We start from the raw sequence: 19065 nt of genomic DNA on the forward strand, positions 1-19065 counted from the left end.
ATAGTCAATTTAATTTCTCAAAATATGTGAAATAGTAATTTAATCTTTTAAATTAAAAACATCATTTAATTTAATATTTTAAAAAAAAATTAGTGCCACATTTTTAGAGTTTATCTGTTTACAATGAACCAAGAGATTATTTAAGTCAGTATAGAGGTATTTCATTGATTTTGGTAAATATTTACTAATGAAATAATTTGAAGGAATAATTAAATTGATTGACTTTTGTTAAATTAATCCAAGTTAAAATTCAAGTTGAAGCCTTTCATAATTTGTCTTTAATTATAGTAGCAGTTATTTGTTTTAGCCAAAACATTTAGAAGTTCATGTGAGAATTTATACAAAATCTAGCAATAGAAAAGCAAATGTTTAATGTGCTTAGAAAGCTCTAGACTATACTAGTATATCTTTTATACTAAGTAAAATTTACTTACACCCAAGTAAGCAAAAAGTATAACGACATCTTTACATGAAAACCTAAAATGGTAAGAACACCTATAAGGCTAATCCTACTCAATTTCCTGAATCTATCATCACATTCACATTTGATAAACTATGGTGTATATATGTATCACTTTCTACGGGCAAAGATCAACCAATCTTTGGCTGTAGAGGTTTAAGGCAATTAGAGGATCAAAACTGTGAAATATCACATTCCAAATCATTTCCTTTGAGAAATTACGAGACAAAAGAAAGCTATAATTCGGGCAATTATTCCATTTAAAATGAGGACAAGCAAACAAATATGCCATGCATTGACATCATAACCACTGCTCATTAGTGAACCACAACGAGTTATCAGCCATACCCCAGTGTACCTAAGAAAAAAAGCACCAGATTGAAAATTTCATATAGAAAATATTAAAACTTCAATCAATTTCAAAAATAGAGTAATGCATAGTAAATGGCATTTGGTAGATCATATTCAGGTTTGTTGTTAATCATGTCCAGTAAAGTAGATAGTTAATGAGTTTCGATACCAGTTAACCAACTATTTTGTCGTTGATTTTTTATATCTATTATGTGTGTCAAAATATAATTTCTCTTACATACATGTATGTGTGCGCGTTCACACATATGATTTCAAATGTACATGCATGAATGCATTCACTCAGTACAAAAAACAGACCTTTCAGCATTTGCAATGATAAAGCCCTCCAGAGCCCATTTTGGATAACACAATTGTACTAGGATCTTCATAAATGCAGTGTCTCTATTTTGGTTGGCAATGAGAGTCATAACAACAGGAAGAAGCACTGACCACTACAAGGACAAAAAAGATGTAATTATTGTAAGAAATGTATAGATGAGGCAGTGAGTTCATTGTTATGAATATGATGATTACCAGCTGAGCAGGACCAGGCTGAAAGAAGATGGCTAATGCATAAGCCATTCCAGTCACACAGTACACAAGACAAACCAAAACTATGTAATTACTTCCAAAGCTTGACCTTGGATTGCTTAAAAAATAGAACATGGAGAGGTAAACTACAGGTTTGATGATTGTACTGAAAAGGTCAATTGTATCTTTGGAGAGAAAATGGGCTAAACTGCTTATTCCAGCTGCACTTTCTCTCCAGTATTGTAACTTGTCCTGAGAAAATGATCTCAAAGCTGCAATCTTACAAAGTAGAGCTGCACATATATGTAATGTATTTCAGTGAATAGATTGATTCAAAGCTTTAATTATCTAATGTTACATAAAGTAAGTCTCAAACTTTTACAATATCCTGAAGGCAAAATATATCCTACGGTCTTTTAAATTGTATCAGATTAGTCTTGTAAGTTTTTTTTTTTTTTTTTGTCTTAGATAAGTCCTTTAAGTCACATTACATGTACACCGAAACCCTTTATTACACATTCCATTACAAAAATACACAAGTTTCCATTATGTTATTGACGTGGTAGGAATGAGGTTGGTCTCTTATCCTACTGTTTTGTATTTTTTTTAGTGAAATTGGTTGTTTGGTTGTGACTTTAACAAGTACAGTGAGTGAATTTTTTGTTGAATTCCACAGTGGAGGCCATTTTTGTGGACAAAAATGGAACCTATGTTGAAAATGTATTAAATTGCATGTGTGAGCTGACAGGTGGCTAACCACGTTTTGCCAAGTCAATAACATAACAATTACTTGTGTATTTTTGTAATGGAATATGTTAAAAGGGTAACGGTGTACATGTAGCGTAACTTAAAGGACCTATCTAAGACAAAAAAACTTAAAGGACTAATCTGTGATATGATTAAATAACTTAAAAGGTGGTAGGATGTATCCTGAAATTAGAGGTTCAAATAACCCAAAATAAAAATTATAGATTTCATTTATAGAGTCAGCACACTGATGCATAGTGAGTTTTCAAACTCACAAACAGAAATGACTGTATATGTATAACCAAGGGACCCAAATGTTTCATCATTCACTTTGGTAAGTGTTCCTAAGATAGCACCGGCAACCAATAAAAGGAGATAGTCCACTGCTTGTAACTTTGCTTCTCTCAGCTGCTGCTTGCCAACCCTGAAAACAGTAAATTACTTAATCTAAGAATAAACAAATCCTTCAAAATAAGAAAGCTATAAAGTAGTTTGCAACAAATATCAGACTAAAGAAATATTATTTTGCATGTTGAAACTTATACATTGGATAACTATCTATATACCTTCATAAATATACTCATAATAAAACATGCACAGCTTTAAGCTATGTATCACTTTAGTCTAACTTTCAACTCATTTTCTTATCTGAAGACAGAGGTGCTAAGTTTGATAAGAAATCTAAGATAGGTTAACAGCTTTGTCTTCTGATAAGAAATTAGTCCTCCGAAATAAACTAAGATCCTCTAATAAAATATCAATTATATTATAAAATATTTTCATAAATTATAATAATGAGCAATTTATCTAGACTGGCAAAGTCTCTAAAAAATATCGTACCGGCCAACGAAATATCTATATTGTCGGGCTACACCAGGAGTAGCTCGTTCAGATAAGTCCTTTTGTATTGTAAAGATTGCTTCTATGTGATCTCGTTGGATCCTAATATTGCTCTTCAAATCCTCCCAAAACTCAACAAAAAAGGATAGATCTGAAGCTTCTTCATTAGCCTTTGATGCATTAGTTTCTTTTGTGTCAGATGAAGGAGCAGCAATTTGATCAGCCAAATGAAGCATGTCTGGTGGTACTGAATATCCATTATGAAGCATCCATCTCACAGGAAGTGTTTCAACAGTTACACCTGAAGTTGGTTTCTCTAAACCTTCCAGAATATCAATGAAATGGTCTGGAGGATTTACGCGATCCGGTACCGGAATTCCAATGCCAGTAAAGTATTCTTCTACTTTTTTCACAGGACCGTGATATGCAGTAAGACCACCTTTGGCTAGAAATATTATATCATCAAACATTCTGAACAAAGTATAGCTGCAATAGGGAAACAAAAAATCAAAATATAATACATGAAGATATATAACTTGGTTTGGAATGTTTGTGAGCATTTTACCTTGGTTGGTGAAGTACCATGCAGATGTTTACTCCTTCAAGAGCTTCACGGCGAAGCGCTTTAAGAAGTAAACTAGAAGATGCACTGTCCAAACCAGTTGTAGGCTCGTCTAAGATTAATAATGAAGGCTCCATCACCATCTCTAGTCCTACATTTACACGTTTTCTTTGCCCTCCAGATATGCCTCTCTTCTCTACTGTCCCAACTAGAGAATCCCTTACTGGCTGAAGTCCCAAGGACTCGATCACTCTTTCAACAATCAGAACCTTATCCGGTTTTGGCATGTCCCCAGGGAGCCTCCATTTCAATGTGGTAAACAATTAGATGAAGGTAGAAACTAAAAAGAACATATATACAAATACAATAAGAAACACATCATATATGATTGCTAATTGCTAAATATCCATGAGGTGTCAGCAGCTCAGTAGTAAAAGCTTGACATGGTAACCTCAAGAGACAGATCAAATCCTCTCAGGTACAATTATAAAATGGTCATTAGTACCACTTAAATAAAAAATATTTGCAATGAATTACAGATGTAATAAAAATATCATACAGTCAATAGAATTCAGATGCATAGAGTAGCTTCTGCAAAGAAAATCAGATACCTGCATCTTGCGCTGAACCGAAGATTTTCCTCAACTGTCAAGTTTCCATGCACAATATCATCTTGTGGCACAAAACCAGTAATTTTCTTATAAGAGTGAATGGATTCCTTTTTTCCATTAACTAAAATTGATCCTGAAATATTGCAACCTCTTGTTTTTCCTGCCAAAGCTGAAAGAAATGTAGTTTTTCCAGCTCCTGAGGGTCCCATAACAGCTGAAACTCGACCGGGCATGATTTTACCAGTCACACACCTCAGTACATGTTTGTTTTTACCTTTCAAAGTGAGTGTTAGATCTTTGAAAGCTACCTCAATTGAAGGCCTTGTGTTTACCTTCTCACCCTCAGCAGCCATTGAAATTATTCCTGAGAATGTCAAGTTATTGTTTTGCTCTTGTTGAGCTTTCTCCTTCTCAATTTGACCATAAGCATACCTTAAAATTTGGCTATGAGTGTGTAAGTTTTTTCCCTTTGGCATTTGCTTTTTAATGTTCTTATCACCAATCTGAAAATCAAATCCTTCATGGCCACCATCCTCAATGGAGTGCATCATTTTAGTAAGATTACTAGGCTCCTTATCTTTGGATTTCGACGACTGCTCAGGTTGGCTTGATGAATCTGATAGAACTAGATCACCTTGCTTCCCGGATTTCTTGCGCGAGAAGGTTCGAGACAACTGTTTTTGCAATCCTGATGAACTTTTCTTAGCCAATTCTCTTGCTGTTTTCCATCTTTCGCGAGCTTGTACCGTTTCTCTTACGTGTTTCGCTGCAGCTTCTCTTGATTTTGCCTTCCTTCTTTCTCTAGTAGCTAGCACTTGATCAGAAAAGTTATACATGAAGATCAGAAGAGTACTCATAGCAACCTACAAGGAAGAAATAATACCAAATATGATGAATGAATGTGACGAAAGCTTTTTTTTGTTAAAATCTTGATAGAGCATAAAAAGTGAAATGAAATTGAATATTTTTCAATGTTGGTTAACCCATGAAGCAAAAATGAATAATAAAGAGACTAAAAAATGCTTTCATGATCGAATGCTAGATCGGAATCTATACTCACAATAATCAAAGCGCCGTAAGCATGCATATTTTGTGTTGCTGTTTTTGGATTACAGCTACTCAGCTTGGAGCATGCTTCACAAATGAACAATACAAAGTAAGGTTTTGAAGAATAATATTGTTTTCGTGAAACAACAAAGTAGAGCATGTAAATAGACATAAGAGCTGAATCATATTGCTAACTACTAAAAGATTATTTGATGAATCTTGCTAAAATAATACCATGTCTTCATTATTTGGTCTATACGTTCGAATTTACATCTAATTGAACAACGCTAGAGTTTAAGGGCACAAGATCATAAAATAATGTAACATGATCATAAAAATGATCAAAAGATACATATGTTGGAATAAATTTATTTAGCAAAAGACGATTAAACTTACGATTTTGATGAGTTGAACCCATCCTGCAGTAATATCTGAAATGAGGAACAGGATATCTGTTAGTACTATGGATTCTCAGTAGTCAATACCAAATGCTTGCAAAGTTTTAGTGACATTATCTTTTGCAACAAAATAAATTTACACAATTAAGGCAATACCCTTTATCGCAAGAAACTTTGCGTGTCGGAGATGGACAATATGATCCTGGAGAACAGAAGATATCACTATTGTTCACAACACCAGACCAAATATCAGCACTGCCACAAGTATGATTTGTATCTCCTGCAGGAATTTGGTAACTATATCTGCAAATTTAAACTTTGATACATCAAACACTTATCAAAGTAGTTGTTGCATGGTTAAGCATAAACAACAAATGAGAAAAATATTCGTCAACGTTAGAACTTACGGATCGCATACTCCAGTTGTTTGATTCAGTTTTGCAAGTGGACAATAAGACCCAAGTGGACATGCTTCATTCAGAAGAAAATAAGAAAAGTTACAAACATGATACTAAAGAAGAAAATTAGAAAAGTTAATGACATGATACTAGAAAAGCTACTTATCATGCACAAGACAATTCCACAAGTTTTTATAAGCTTATATACTTTTATAAGCGCTTTGTTTGGGAGAGCTTATGATAACAATTTATGTATGTTCATAAGATATTTTCAGCTTATTTCCATAAATTTTCCAAGATAGCTTATAAAAACAGTTTGACTTAATTTCATCTTTTGCTATCGAAATTGTTTATATATAAACTCTTATAAGTGAAAGCAAACATATCTGTAATTAACATAATGTCATCTCCATTACAGAAAAATGAATCAGATGCATAACATATATACTTACTTATCATGCAAGTCAGTCCCTGAGGGCAGAAAAACCCTTCACAACAAGGTTGACAATCACTGACTCTAGATGGAATCTCCTTTATATCCTTTTTGAGATCAATTTTCTGGTCAGCACTACAACTCCAACCAGGTTCACAACCAGACAACCATGAAGTCAAGTTGCAATTTTTGTTAGGTTTTACGTAACTGGCAGCAGATGAGCCTCCCTGCTGGAAATAACTGTGAAAGTAGTACCTCACTTCAGCAGTAGTACATATTCTATCTCTAAAATCACCTGTCAATTAAATCAAATTGTATTTAATTAGGAATTTTTTAGAACATAAGCTTTAGTTCAAAAGAAAACTGATACGAAAAACACAAAATTTGATCAAGTGTTCGGCCAATTGTATCTATGTCTACGACTGCAGAGCAGTTGCAGTACCTTTCTATTATTCAAACTTAAGGTTACAAATTACAACTTATGTTTAAATACTACAATCCAATTTACAAATTGTCCAAGTTGTTTAAATACAACTTGTGCCTACGTCTCGCCCCACTCGAGTGACTTGACCACTTATCACAAACTATGAGCCATACCCAACATAAAGCCTTTCTAAAGTGAGGTCTCAAGAAGAATAATGGTATATAAATGAAACTAAAATCATGATAGCTCATATATTATATATATTTACCTTTTTGCTTAACACAAGCATCCACAAAATCCAACTTTCCCTTAAAATCAAAGGCTTCCTCCCAGTCTTTCCTCCTGAAAGATGGTCAATTAATTAATTAATTAACTAATAACTAAGAAAAGTTTAACAAATTAATTAATTAATTAAATTATGAATATATATAATATAATACATACACATCCTTAATGCAGAAGTCTAAATCTGCCTTAATGTCTTTTGTTAAAGCGGTAGTAAGACCTTCAAGCTCTTTGTAGATTTCTTGTGTGTAAAATGAAGGTGCAACAGAATCATCTTTATCTGCACATTGAACATGTGGTGGTAGTAGTAGAAAACTTGTGCATAATAAAATGTGAGAGACCAACAAGGCCTTCATCCTCATTCCATTCAATTCCATTATTAAAACATTATAACATTATATTGCTTGATCATGAAGCAATGCATAATGTGCCATGAATTGTTAACATGATGAGAAAGAAAAAAAATAAAGAAAAAAAAGAAGGAATTATTGAAAGATTTTTTATTTTTTTTGGTTTTGTTGATTGGTGTGTTTTGGTCAAAAGTGTGAAGAAATGGCGGAGAGAAATGGGAGGCTTGATTGAAGGATGTGCATGCATTGGAGCGTTATTGCTTTAGCTCTCTAAATCATTTTCATTTTATTATTGTAAGACCAAAAAATGTTCTCTAGTTTAGTCTAGGACACTATGACATAAATATATATATATATATATTGAAGGGGGATTTGAACATTTATTTTCGAAGGGAGCTTTGAAACTTGAATAAATAAAAGCAATGTTATAAGTTTTTTTATATAATTCTTTTTTCATTTTGAAAATAAAAAATGTTTTTTTTTTCTTCTTATCCGAAACATATATATTTTATTTTCATTTAACTTAATCTGTTATCCTCAATTTTTTTATGTTAGAATTCCCTCAAAAATATGAAAAGATTTTAAGTGTATTTTTTATATTTTAAAGGGTAAATATTTTTTAAAAAGCATTCACTGTATGTTATATATCAAATTTTAATTTCTTCCAAAATAGAAGTTTGTGTTATGAGTATCCTCTTATTCTTTTATCTAAAAATAGATCAACAAAGACCTACCGATAAATGTTTAGGGTTTCAATAATTGAAGAGTATATATGTTTAGTTTAAGTTTGATAGCGCTTCAACTCCTTAGTATCCACAAACCGTTTGGCAACAATTTCGCCACTTACTCAAATGCGGCTCTCATTAGCAACCTCAATGTCGTCTAGTTGGTCAAAAGAGAAAGTCCACGTGTGTTTTGCAAAAATGACAACCAATCTAATGTAAGGGAAACCATATCTCATAACACATCATATGTTCACCTTCTTCGGTCATTCTCGACATACCTTGTCTATTCAATCAAGGTTCGACAAAGCAAATCCGCTCAATGGCTCAACAAAATATTTGTCCTTGAAGTGCTTAAGGGAATTCATAAGAAGTTGTTTAAAGGAAACTCAACCTTACTTACCTTTTGGATTCCCATATCCCACAACGGGACAAAAACATTAAAAAGTTATATAACTACAAGATGAACTACAAACTAAAGAATCGCCATGACATCTAAAAACCTTTAATATAGACCTAGGAGTTCATATGTATTTGTGAAGGGCAAGGCCCATATGTCGCATCACCTCCATCTCAAAAGTCAATAAAAGCAACCAAAGATCTATTTCCTGACAAATATATATGTATAATTATTCTACGTCGAACGACAAATCTTTAAATCCTTATAAGAATCGACATTCACAGATCCAATCATTGCTTCAAAAAGCCAGTCCTTTGAGTATAGAAATCAAATGCTTAAGACCTCGTCGCGTACCCATGAATATTGGGCCAGTCCTTTGAGTATAGAGATCAAATGCTTAAGACCTCGTCGCGTACCCATGAATATTGGACCAGTCCTTTGAGTATAGAGATCAAATGCTTAAAACTTCGTTGCATACCCATGAATATTGGGCCGCGTGCGAGGGCATGTTAGAATTATTGGATGTAATTTAAATTGATTTGTAACTAGTTAATTAGAATATGGTTAGAAGTTAGTTAGAATATGGTTAGAAGTTAGTTGAGGTTGTTACCACTTGTACAATAAGAAACTGCTTCTATAAAAGCCATAAGAACCAGAGACATAAACATAATTTTACTGACTGAATTTCAGACTGTTAATCATTCTCCAGATTACACTATTCAGATTGATAATCAATCTCCGTTTTCTGAACTTTCTATTTTATTCTCAATTTCAATTCCTCTCAAATATACAACTTGTTCCAACAATTGACATCAAGAGCTTGAGTTATAATTCTTGGGAAACACGAGTGCAAGTGTGAGGAGGAATCAAAAATTGGAAAACACAAGTGTGAGTGAAAGAAAAGAAAGAAGACATGAATGAAGGAGGGTTTCCATCGAATCTGCCAATCCTTGATGGGAAGAATTGAGAGAGGTGGTATGCATCAATGAGATCATTGTTGGGAGCTCAAGAAGTGTTTGAGATTGTTCAAGATGTCTATGAACAACTTGGAGCGAATACTATAGAAAGACAACAAACAACTTTCAAAGATTGCAAGAAAAGAGATTGCAATACATTGTTTTACATCCAACAGAGTGTGGATTCAAACAACTTTGAGAGGATCTCGAAGACATCTACATCAAACGAGGCATGGGAGATCTTGGTAAAATTCTATACAGGTGGGAAAAGGCCAAGAAAGTGAAGCTCCAAATGCTAAGAATGCAATACGAATTATTGCAGATGGAAGAAGATGAAGATGTGACAGATTACTTCAATCGTGTGCAAGTTGTTGTTAATCAGATGAGAACAAATGGTGAATCATTAATTGAAGTGGTGATTATTGAAAAGATCCATAGAACATTAACACAAAGGTACGATCACATAGTAGTGGCAATTGAAGAATCAAAGGATCTTAATAAGATGAAGATGGAGGATTTGCAAGGCTCTCTTAAACCTCATGAACTGAGAGTATGAGAAAGATGTGTAGTAACCTCAACATCTCAAGTGCAAGCCTAAGATAGCAAGAAGACCAACCAAGGTGACATGAAGCACAAGAAAGGCAAAGGTAAATTCAAGTGGTACAAGAAATATGATTCTGATGAAGAGACTGTTGATTCTGATGAACAGGCTGGAAGTTCAAGAAATCAAAACAAAAGTGATAACAGTAGCAAGAATTCGAATGGCAAGAAGAAATTCAACAAGAAGGGAATCCAATGTTACAATTGTAAAAAATGAGGGCATTTTGCAAATGAATGCAAATCCAAGAAAGTCCAAAGAGAGGATGATGAAGCTCAAATGGCAGTTAAGGATTCAGATTCAGATGATGTGTTATTGATGGCCACCACAAACGGAGAACATTCTCCGTTTTCAGACAAAGTGTTGTTGATGGCAACTACAAACCAAAAACGTTCTGGAAAAAGTGTTAAAAACGAAGAACGTTCTTCGTCTCAGTTTTGATTTCTTGATACTGGTTGTTCGAATCACATGACTGGACACAAAGATTGGTTTGTAAGCATTGATGAGAAGGTAAAAAGAGAGATCAGATTTGCAGATAATAGCAACGTAACTGCAGAAGGAGTATGAAACATGTTGATTCAAAGAAGAGATGGCAAACAATATTTCATATGTGATGTGTTGTATGTGCCAAGAATGAAGAACAATATGTTAAGTCTTGGAAAATTGCTTGAAAAAGGATATTCAATGAACATGAAACATTGTGAAATAAAGATGTTTGATAGTGCAAATAGGTTTATATTGAAGGCACCATTGTCCAGAAACAGAACCTTCAAAACACCACTGTCAATCGGATCTTCAAGAATGATGGAGGTTGAAGGATTGGATGAGATGTTGAATCCAAGGGAAGGTGATGTTAGTACCCCAATTGTTCAACCTCGCACAACTTGTAAAACTACAACTCAAAGGAAAACAATCAACCGTAGAGTAAGAGCAAGAGTTGTTGTAGACGATGTTCAACAAGAAAACAAAGATGTTAATGTTTCAGTTACTCTTACTATTGTGCACCAAAAAGCATGATAAGGGTTCCTGCAGTTTCTACTCGCATAAAGAATGAAGTAATTGGGCTGAATGATGTTAGTGATGATGGTAAGAATGAGGTCCAAGGAAATCCAGTAGATGCAGCTAGGACTCATGTTGCAGCTCCTAGCAGTAGGGCAAGAGTTGTTGTTCGTTCGGCTTGCAACAAGACTGATTTGCAGCCACTAGATGGATTATCGAAAGAGGACATGAAGTTGGTAACGAAGATGAAATCTGAAGCATTAAAGACTATAGTTGGTCAAGGCAGCAAAGGGAAAAAAGTTGATGTGTTGTTAACCATGAGTGCCTTGACTAAAAAAGACATGATTTCAGTGACAAATGCAACTCGTGAGAGATTGTTGAATCAGAAAGTGGAGATAAAGATGAAATCTAAGAAAATCAATGACTATTTGAACAGATCAACAAAATGCATGAAACTGTGCTATCGGTGTGGTGAAGAAGGACAATTTGCCCGAGAACGCGCAAGACATCCAAGTGTTCATGGAAAGAGCAAACATATAGAAACAAGGTTTCACTTCTTAAGAGATCAAGTGATGAAGGAAGGATGAAACTAGAGCACTGCGATATCAACGATCAAAACGCAGATATCCTAACTAAAAGTTTGAAGAGGGTGAAGTTCAAATAGATAAGGAACAATATTGTATTAATGTCAATTGAATCACTTTGAATTAAGGGGCATGTTGGATGTAATTCAAATCGATTTGTAATTAGTTAGTTATAATATGGTTAGAAGTTAGTTGAGGTTGTTACAACTTGTACAGTAAGAAACTGCTTCTATAAAAGCCACAAGAACCAAGGACATAAACATAATTTTACTGACTGAATTCCAGACTGTTAATCATTCTCCATATTGATAATCAATCTCCGTTTTCTAAACTTTCTATTTTCTTCTCTTTTCTTCTCAATTTCAATTCCTCTCAAATATACAACATGTTTCAACAAGAATCACCTAGGGGAGGTGGTGCATCATTGACCATGTTGTTCTGCCTAAAATAAAGGAAGAAAAATGAGTTTGTGATTGATTTTATTTACTATTCCACCTCTAATTAGATAAAGGAATGTTGACAAAGGACACCATACATCCACCAAAACATCTCTCAAAGCACTCTAGAGAGATAAAAACAGGTAAAAATGGGAGATGAATGTAAGGGTCAAAAGGACCACCACTATTAGGGGTGTAATAACCAAAGTGAATGGATCCCTTGGAACCAACACTCCCAAAATCATCATCAAGTGCAATACCTCATATATTGACAGTAAGATATAGTAAAAGAAAATGGCAAGAAAATACCCTCCATCATAACAAAGTAATGCTCTATAAAAAAAGTACTGATTGAATCTAGGAAAGAGTCACACCAATGGATAGGAAAATAACAACAAAAAGGAATACCTTTAAAACATTCAAAACCAAAAACTCAAAAACATTGAGAATTCTTCAAACAAACAAAATGAAAGACAAGGAAAAGTGATAAGAATAGTCTTCCCTCCTATACATAAATTTTGAATGACAAAGCGTAGAATGGACGTTTTGTTTGGTTACACACAACAATCTTGAACAACACAATTTAGGGTGCTGAAACGTCCTAGAGCAATCAAACACTATGATGAATAGATTTTCATGTGTCATTTGAGGAAACATAATGTCTCATCACAAGTTATTTCAAAAGACTAGTGTCCTTTCAATATGTCTTTTCAACTTTGCAATTTAAAATTAAAATCTCACACAAAAACTTATCGGGTGAACTCAAATTTATGTTGGGGTATTCGATAATAGACAAATACTATTCTACATCTACTTTACATATCAAGATGACATGAGATCCTAAAAACAAATAAATCATTAAAGTCGACTATAACGACCTCAAATTAAACAATGTTCACAAACAATAAATGAGTTGACGAATTGACCTCAAATTAAAGTCAATATTCTACACAAATTGTTTTTCAAAATATGTCGCTCTTGTCAATGAGACACTAACTTGAACTTCAAAGTGTTTGCAAGATATATTGTCTTCATGTCATCAAATACACATTGAAACAACAAAAACTAATTTTGTTTCTTCATCAAATAGTCACATTGATATTGATATAGAGGGTGGTGAAAGTTAGGGGTGGCCAAAGTTTAGTTCTGAACTAGAACCGTTTGAAAATTGAACCGAACTGATTTTCAGTTCGAAAAAATGAACCGAACCAGTTTTCAGTTCAAAAAACCGAACCAAACCAGTTTTACAAAATGGTGAACCGGTTTTTTATTTTGAACTGAACCGAACCGGTTTAACTTAGTTTTTTTTTGTTCATATAGTCCAAATTTTACATAATTACCCCTAGTTACTCATAAAAAACAAATTTGATTCAAGTTTTTTGAAATAAAAACCAGTTCGGTTTAGTTTTTTTAAATTAAAAACCGGTTCGGTTCGATTTTTTAAACTGAAAATCAGTTCGGTTCAGTTCTTGTTTTAAAAAATCAGTTCGAAAAAAGTTTAGTTTTCAATTTTTATAAATCAGTTCAGTCCAAAACCAGTTCGGTTTAGTTCGGCAATTTGATTCAATTTTTGATTTTTTTAACACGCTTAATGAAAGTAGCGGATTTCCATTTCCAAAAATACACGTTGGGACTGGAGCCTAACGTGGAAGAAGATGAGTGACTGGTTCAGCTGCTGTCGGTTGGTTCCATGTGATATTTGTTTGGCTACTTTTCAACAATCTCTCTTGTTGCTCTCCGATACCCTCATTTTTTTTCACCTTTAAAATAAGTATTTAAATTACATTATTATTATAATGTGAAAACATAAATAAATAAATGCATCATTCACATTGACATGACAAAGGTTATTGTTTTTGTACAACATGTATTATGTATCATCTGTGTTGACATTAACCTTAACGCATGCCGCGTGTTCCGTCTTTCACGGGTATACTGTACTAGTTCTTCAATTGAACTCAATTCAACAAAAATCAATCAATCTTTCTTCCTTCTTTTATTCAAAGGAGGAGGATCCTCACTACCTCAACTTTCTCTTTACACCATATAGGTAGGTCAATTTCAACTTTCAATCTCTCTTTTTGTTTTTTGTTTCTTCTTTTTAACCATATTAAGGGCAACCAATTGATTCCACATCACCCAAAATATATATAAATAAACTCTTCACCGTGGAAGCCAATTTTAGAAAATTTTGTGTTCTTACTCTTACTTCCATAAACAATAACATATTGTCTATGTGCCCAATTTTGTAACTTCCTAGGTCAGGATATTGGTTCTTTGATATTTTAATTCTCTTTACTTCTTAAGTTTTTGTTAGGAGGAAAAATAAACATTCATTTGTTGATAACATTTTGTTTAATTAATTATGCTTGACTGAATTTGGAATTCTTGACAGAGGAAATTAGGCTGCTTTTGATTCTAATTCTGATTCTGATTCAGAAACTGTTTGATGGTACATTTATTTGATGCAAGTGAGTGTGTTGAATTTAATCTCATTATTTTTCATCATCCTATAACCTTACACTTTAGATGCAGGAGTAAATATCCAAATTGGTACTTGAAGTTGTATGTCTGTTCACTATAGTTCCTCGAATTATCGATATTTCAAAATGATCTTTGAAATTGTAAAATTTTAATCAATTTGTCCCTTCTTGGTATTTATAGGGACTAAATGACATTAAGTTGGTAGTATCGGGAGTGAATTTGAAACTAAGTGAATAATGTATGGGATGCATTTGATAACATATTCAGATAGAAGGGTGGATTTGATTAATATTTTGCCATTCTAGGGATCATTTTGAAATTTAAAACATGTAGGGGACTAAGGTGGTACATTACTATAATTTCAATTACTATCTTAGGTATTTACTCTTGCATGCAATGTAGCAGTATTGATTTGCAATGGCTATATAATGTGTTTCTCAAGTTTATTGTCTCCCTTTATGAAAATGCAGCCTGGTCTGGTATTATGAAGTGTTTTACATTCCACTATGGAGATAAGAAAGATGAACCAAAAGGCTTGCAATCCGGGTCTGGACGGTCAGACAGTTCCACATATGTTGAGGTTGAAGGTAGAAGATGCGGTTCTGAATTGAATTCCCAGGATGTCTCGGACAGTGGCAGCGTGGAATCCCTTAGGAAGAATGTGTCTCCCAGTTTGTCCCAAAGACCTAGCAACCTTAGAGTGTTTACTGTATCTGAACTGAAATCGGCCACAAAGAATTTCAGTCGATCTGTTATGCTTGGAGAAGGTGGATTTGGGTGTGTCTATCAGGGAGTAATTAGAAGTGTAGATGACCCTTCTGGAAGAATTGAGGTTGCAGTTAAACAACTTAGTAAAAGAGGAGTTCAGGTAAGAGTATTCCTTATGTTATTTTGCTTTCGAACCCTTTTTGGATAAACTGCCTAATTAAGCACTTATGGGATAAGAACTTATCAATTATAATATAAGTGCTAATGTTTAAGCAATTGCTATAACAATGATAAAATAAAGTCAAATTATTTTCATATAAGTTATAGGCTGTTTTCACAAGCTATCTCGTAGAGTTTATAGAAATAAGTCAAAAATAGCTTATTGATATGTCATAAGTTGTTTTCATAAGCTCTAATGTCACGAGTGCTTATGTCATTAGATAAACTCAAATAAGTCAATCTAAACAAACCCTCAAATTGATAATTACACAAATCAGTTGATCCTTCAATAATAGGAGGTGTCTGTCTAAGTATAAGTGTTGCCATCCACTACTGTATAGTTATTTTACTCTGCTGTGTGTATTATCTGTTTTAAGATCATATAAATAATTGAATACATCATTAGAAAAATGCTATGAATTGTTACATAGGTTTCTTCATGTAGACATGGCCACATGTTACAATTATATTTCCAATTCTTCAAGATTTTCTAGCTAGGTTTAAAAAATAAAAGTTTCCTGTTGTTTGTTTACATCTTGTCAACCTAACTTGAGGCATGAAGATTTTTGTTGTTGAATGAGAAGCTTTGATTGCTACACAAAACAGGAATTATGTGTTAATCTTGTTACTTCACTTTTGGTTTAAAAGGGGCATAGGGAATGGGTGACTGAAGTGAATGTTCTGGGCATTGTTGAGCATCCCAATCTTGTGAAACTAGTCGGCTACTGTGCCGATGATGACGAAAGAGGAATCCAGCGGCTTCTGATTTATGAATACATGCCAAACAGAAGCGTGGAACACCATTTATCTCACCGAGCTGAGACTCCTCTCCCTTGGAGTAGGAGATTAAAAATAGCACAAGACGCGGCTCGTGGATTAACGTATCTGCATGAGGAAATGGATTTTCAGGTATAGGTGTATACCATATCTTTTCCTAAAATTCCTATTCAATTAAGCCATGTCTAGAAAATTGTTTTTTTGCACATTTAGGCAGTGTTGTCGATCGCAAATCGTGGAAAATAGTAGTTAGTTTAAATTCTGCTATGTAGCAGTGCTATAGCACCACTATAGCCGCCATTTAATAACATTTTGAACTAAATAGCGTATCACAGAACAAACAATCATATCAAATTCCACCAAGCTGTAGCACTCTCTATAGCCGGCTGGTATTTAACAACATTCTATTTTGATATTCCATCCTAAAAGATAGGATACTCAAGGAGCCAAATTTGAATTATTAAAACATATTTTATCTACTATTCAGATATATGTCGTTGGTTAATGCAATGATAACTGTGTGCACGTTGTTTAGATAATTTTCAGAGATTTCAAATCTTCAAATATCCTTTTGGATGATCAGTGGAATGCAAAGCTATCAGACTTCGGGTTAGCTAGACTGGGACCGTCGGATGGACTAACTCATGTCTCAACAGCGGTATACATATTTTTATTAATATATAATTTTGTCAATAATTTGTTAGAGAGTGTGTTACTAGCATTTTTCTCTTCTAAACAATAGCAACCAACCATTATAAGTGGAATCTAGTGACTCAGATACACCGCTTATGTTGAAATGGCTGTTTATGTTTGTCAGGTTGTAGGAACAATGGGGTATGCATCTCCTGAATATGTTCACACTGGACGTCTCACATCAAAAAACGATGTATGGAGCTACGGAATTTTCCTTTATGAACTCATTACTGGTAGGCGCCCTTTAGATCGAAATCGTCCCAAGGGTGAACAGAAAATGTTGGAATGGATAAAGCCATACCTATCAGACGCAAAGAAATTTCAACTGATATTGGATCCAAGACTTGATAAGAAACAAGTAATTAAATCAGCCCAGAGACTCGCTGCGATAGCTAACCGATGTCTAGTTAAAAACCCGAAAAGTCGTCCAAAGATGAGCGAGGTTTTGAAAATGGTGGAAGGAGTAGTAGGATTATCGTCTAGTGCTAATTCACAGATACCCTTGGAGAACGTGTCAAGAGTTGAAGTTTCCCATGACACTGAAACAAACAACAACAAGAAACGAACGATGGATCAGAAGCACAGAGAAAGTAATTGGTTTGTTAGGATGTGGAGACCAAAGATTGTAAAAACAGGTTGATTTGGAAGCAAAACAGTTCATTCATGTTTCACAATGCTATGTTGTTCCAAAACATGCTATTATATGCTACTTCCTTACTAATCACCAAACGTTCTTTTGTTTTATCAAGCTATTTGTGAAAATTTTCAGGATGCTGTTGAAGTTAGGAGGAGTGGTTTATGAATTTCATGAGACAAGATAGAGTAATCATATAGTTATGCTATAGGCATATTGGCCGAGCCTGGTGTGAAACACCGGTTGTTAGTTTAGCTATAGTTTTAGAGTGTTACAATTAATTTTTGTACTGGTTACATTTAAAGGTCCTTAGAAGTTTTGCAGCGTTTCACTTGCATGGAAATTCAAGTTCAAATCCATAGAGAAGCAAGTCTTGCTCAGAATTCTCATAATCTTTGTGCCGTTGCATTTTTATTTTTATTCCTTGATATGTGTTTGTAAATGTTATCTCATTATCAAATAATCATGTATGTATTGTTCATTTTAAAAAATAAATAAAATGATACAAATTAATATCAGTATCAAATAATCCATAAAGAAAATGATACAAATTAAAGGTTGGATATTCATCTTCAATATAACTCTAATCATTACTAATAGGATTAACATTGGATGTTCAAAAAAGAAAAAGTTTAACATGTCAGACTAATCATATAATTTTTAATTCTAAAAAAGAAAAATTAATATTTGTATATTTAATATCACGGTGATTTAATATGATTCTGATAAATCTATTGTAATACAAAAAGATACACATAATCAATATATATATTCTTGAGTGCGATAATATCTAATTATTTTTAGTAAGTGTCAAATATTCTGTTTTATTTTTTGTTTAATTAATATTTTATAAATACTATTTTTAGTAAATAAGACAATCATTTAATTTATATTTATGATAATAATAAATATACTGATATTTTCAGACAAAAAAAATTACCGTACTTACTTTTTAGTCGATATATACCGATACTTAATATTGTTATAAATATTTTTTTAATTTATGCGATCTATTAATTGAATAGGACAAACAAAACACAAACATTAGTGAATAAAAAACAAAATATAAACAGTGTAAAATGACTTACTTACTAAGTCATGATACAAAACAAAAGTGCCTAACAGATGTGCTGGATTTCTGCTCTCTTAATGGAAATCTAACCTTTCAGCAAAGAGGATAAATTTTTTATATATAAAAAAAAAAAAAAAAAAAAAAAAAAGACCAAAACGATTAAATGATAAGATGCCATATAGTGTATATATTTTGACTAAATTTATATTTTTATACTGAAAGAAAAAGCTAATTTGTGAGAAATCTGCACCAATCACAGACGTTGATTCTCTGACTTCCTTACTGAGCAACAGATCCGAACCGTCGTTTTCTTTTCACACTTAGATTCCATCCAAACCCAACCCA

At 33.4% G+C, this 19065-nt stretch overlaps 3 protein-coding genes across 5 annotated transcripts; 2 read left to right on the forward strand and 1 right to left on the reverse strand.

The window, feature by feature from the left end:
• Window positions 1–360: 360 nt before the first annotated feature.
• LOC101497380 (putative white-brown complex homolog protein 30) lies at window positions 361–7590 on the reverse strand. The gene is made up of 14 exons (XM_012713947.3): window positions 7247–7590; window positions 7071–7144; window positions 6398–6673; window positions 5955–6018; window positions 5704–5850; window positions 5546–5580; window positions 5163–5236; window positions 4103–4965; window positions 3495–3791; window positions 2930–3415; window positions 2365–2513; window positions 1346–1635; window positions 1130–1263; window positions 361–818 (listed from the first exon to the last, which is right to left on the reverse strand). Exons 1-14 carry the CDS (start codon window positions 7462–7464, stop codon window positions 662–664), a joined length of 3264 nt encoding a protein of 1087 aa, XP_012569401.1. The 5' UTR covers window positions 7465–7590; the 3' UTR covers window positions 361–661.
• Window positions 7591–9747: 2157 nt separating this feature from the next.
• Window positions 9748–10071, forward strand: LOC140919851 (uncharacterized). Its single transcript, XM_073366527.1, has one exon. The coding sequence runs from the start codon at window positions 9748–9750 to the stop codon at window positions 10069–10071; it is 324 nt and encodes a 107-aa protein (XP_073222628.1).
• Window positions 10072–14009: 3938 nt separating this feature from the next.
• LOC101497713 (serine/threonine-protein kinase PCRK1-like) lies at window positions 14010–18129 on the forward strand. 3 transcript variants are annotated; one of them, XM_004493924.4, is made up of 6 exons: window positions 14042–14183; window positions 14529–14604; window positions 15088–15485; window positions 16193–16453; window positions 16857–16979; window positions 17139–18040. In XM_004493924.4, the coding sequence occupies exons 2-6, from the start codon at window positions 14583–14585 to the stop codon at window positions 17652–17654; spliced, it is 1320 nt and encodes a 439-aa protein (XP_004493981.1). In that variant the 5' UTR covers window positions 14042–14183; window positions 14529–14582; the 3' UTR covers window positions 17655–18040. The 3 variants fall into 3 exon arrangements, with proteins under 3 accessions (XP_004493982.1, XP_004493981.1, XP_073222750.1); XM_073366649.1 differs by lacking the exon at window positions 14042–14183 and adding an exon at window positions 14374–14393; XM_004493925.4 differs by lacking the exon at window positions 14529–14604 and having other exon boundaries at window positions 14010–14183; window positions 17139–18129.
• Window positions 18130–19065: the final 936 nt, after the last annotated feature.

Source organism: Cicer arietinum, chromosome 3 (genome assembly GCF_000331145.2).
Source record: "Cicer arietinum cultivar CDC Frontier isolate Library 1 chromosome 3, Cicar.CDCFrontier_v2.0, whole genome shotgun sequence".
NCBI lineage: Eukaryota > Viridiplantae > Streptophyta > Magnoliopsida > Fabales > Fabaceae > Cicer > Cicer arietinum.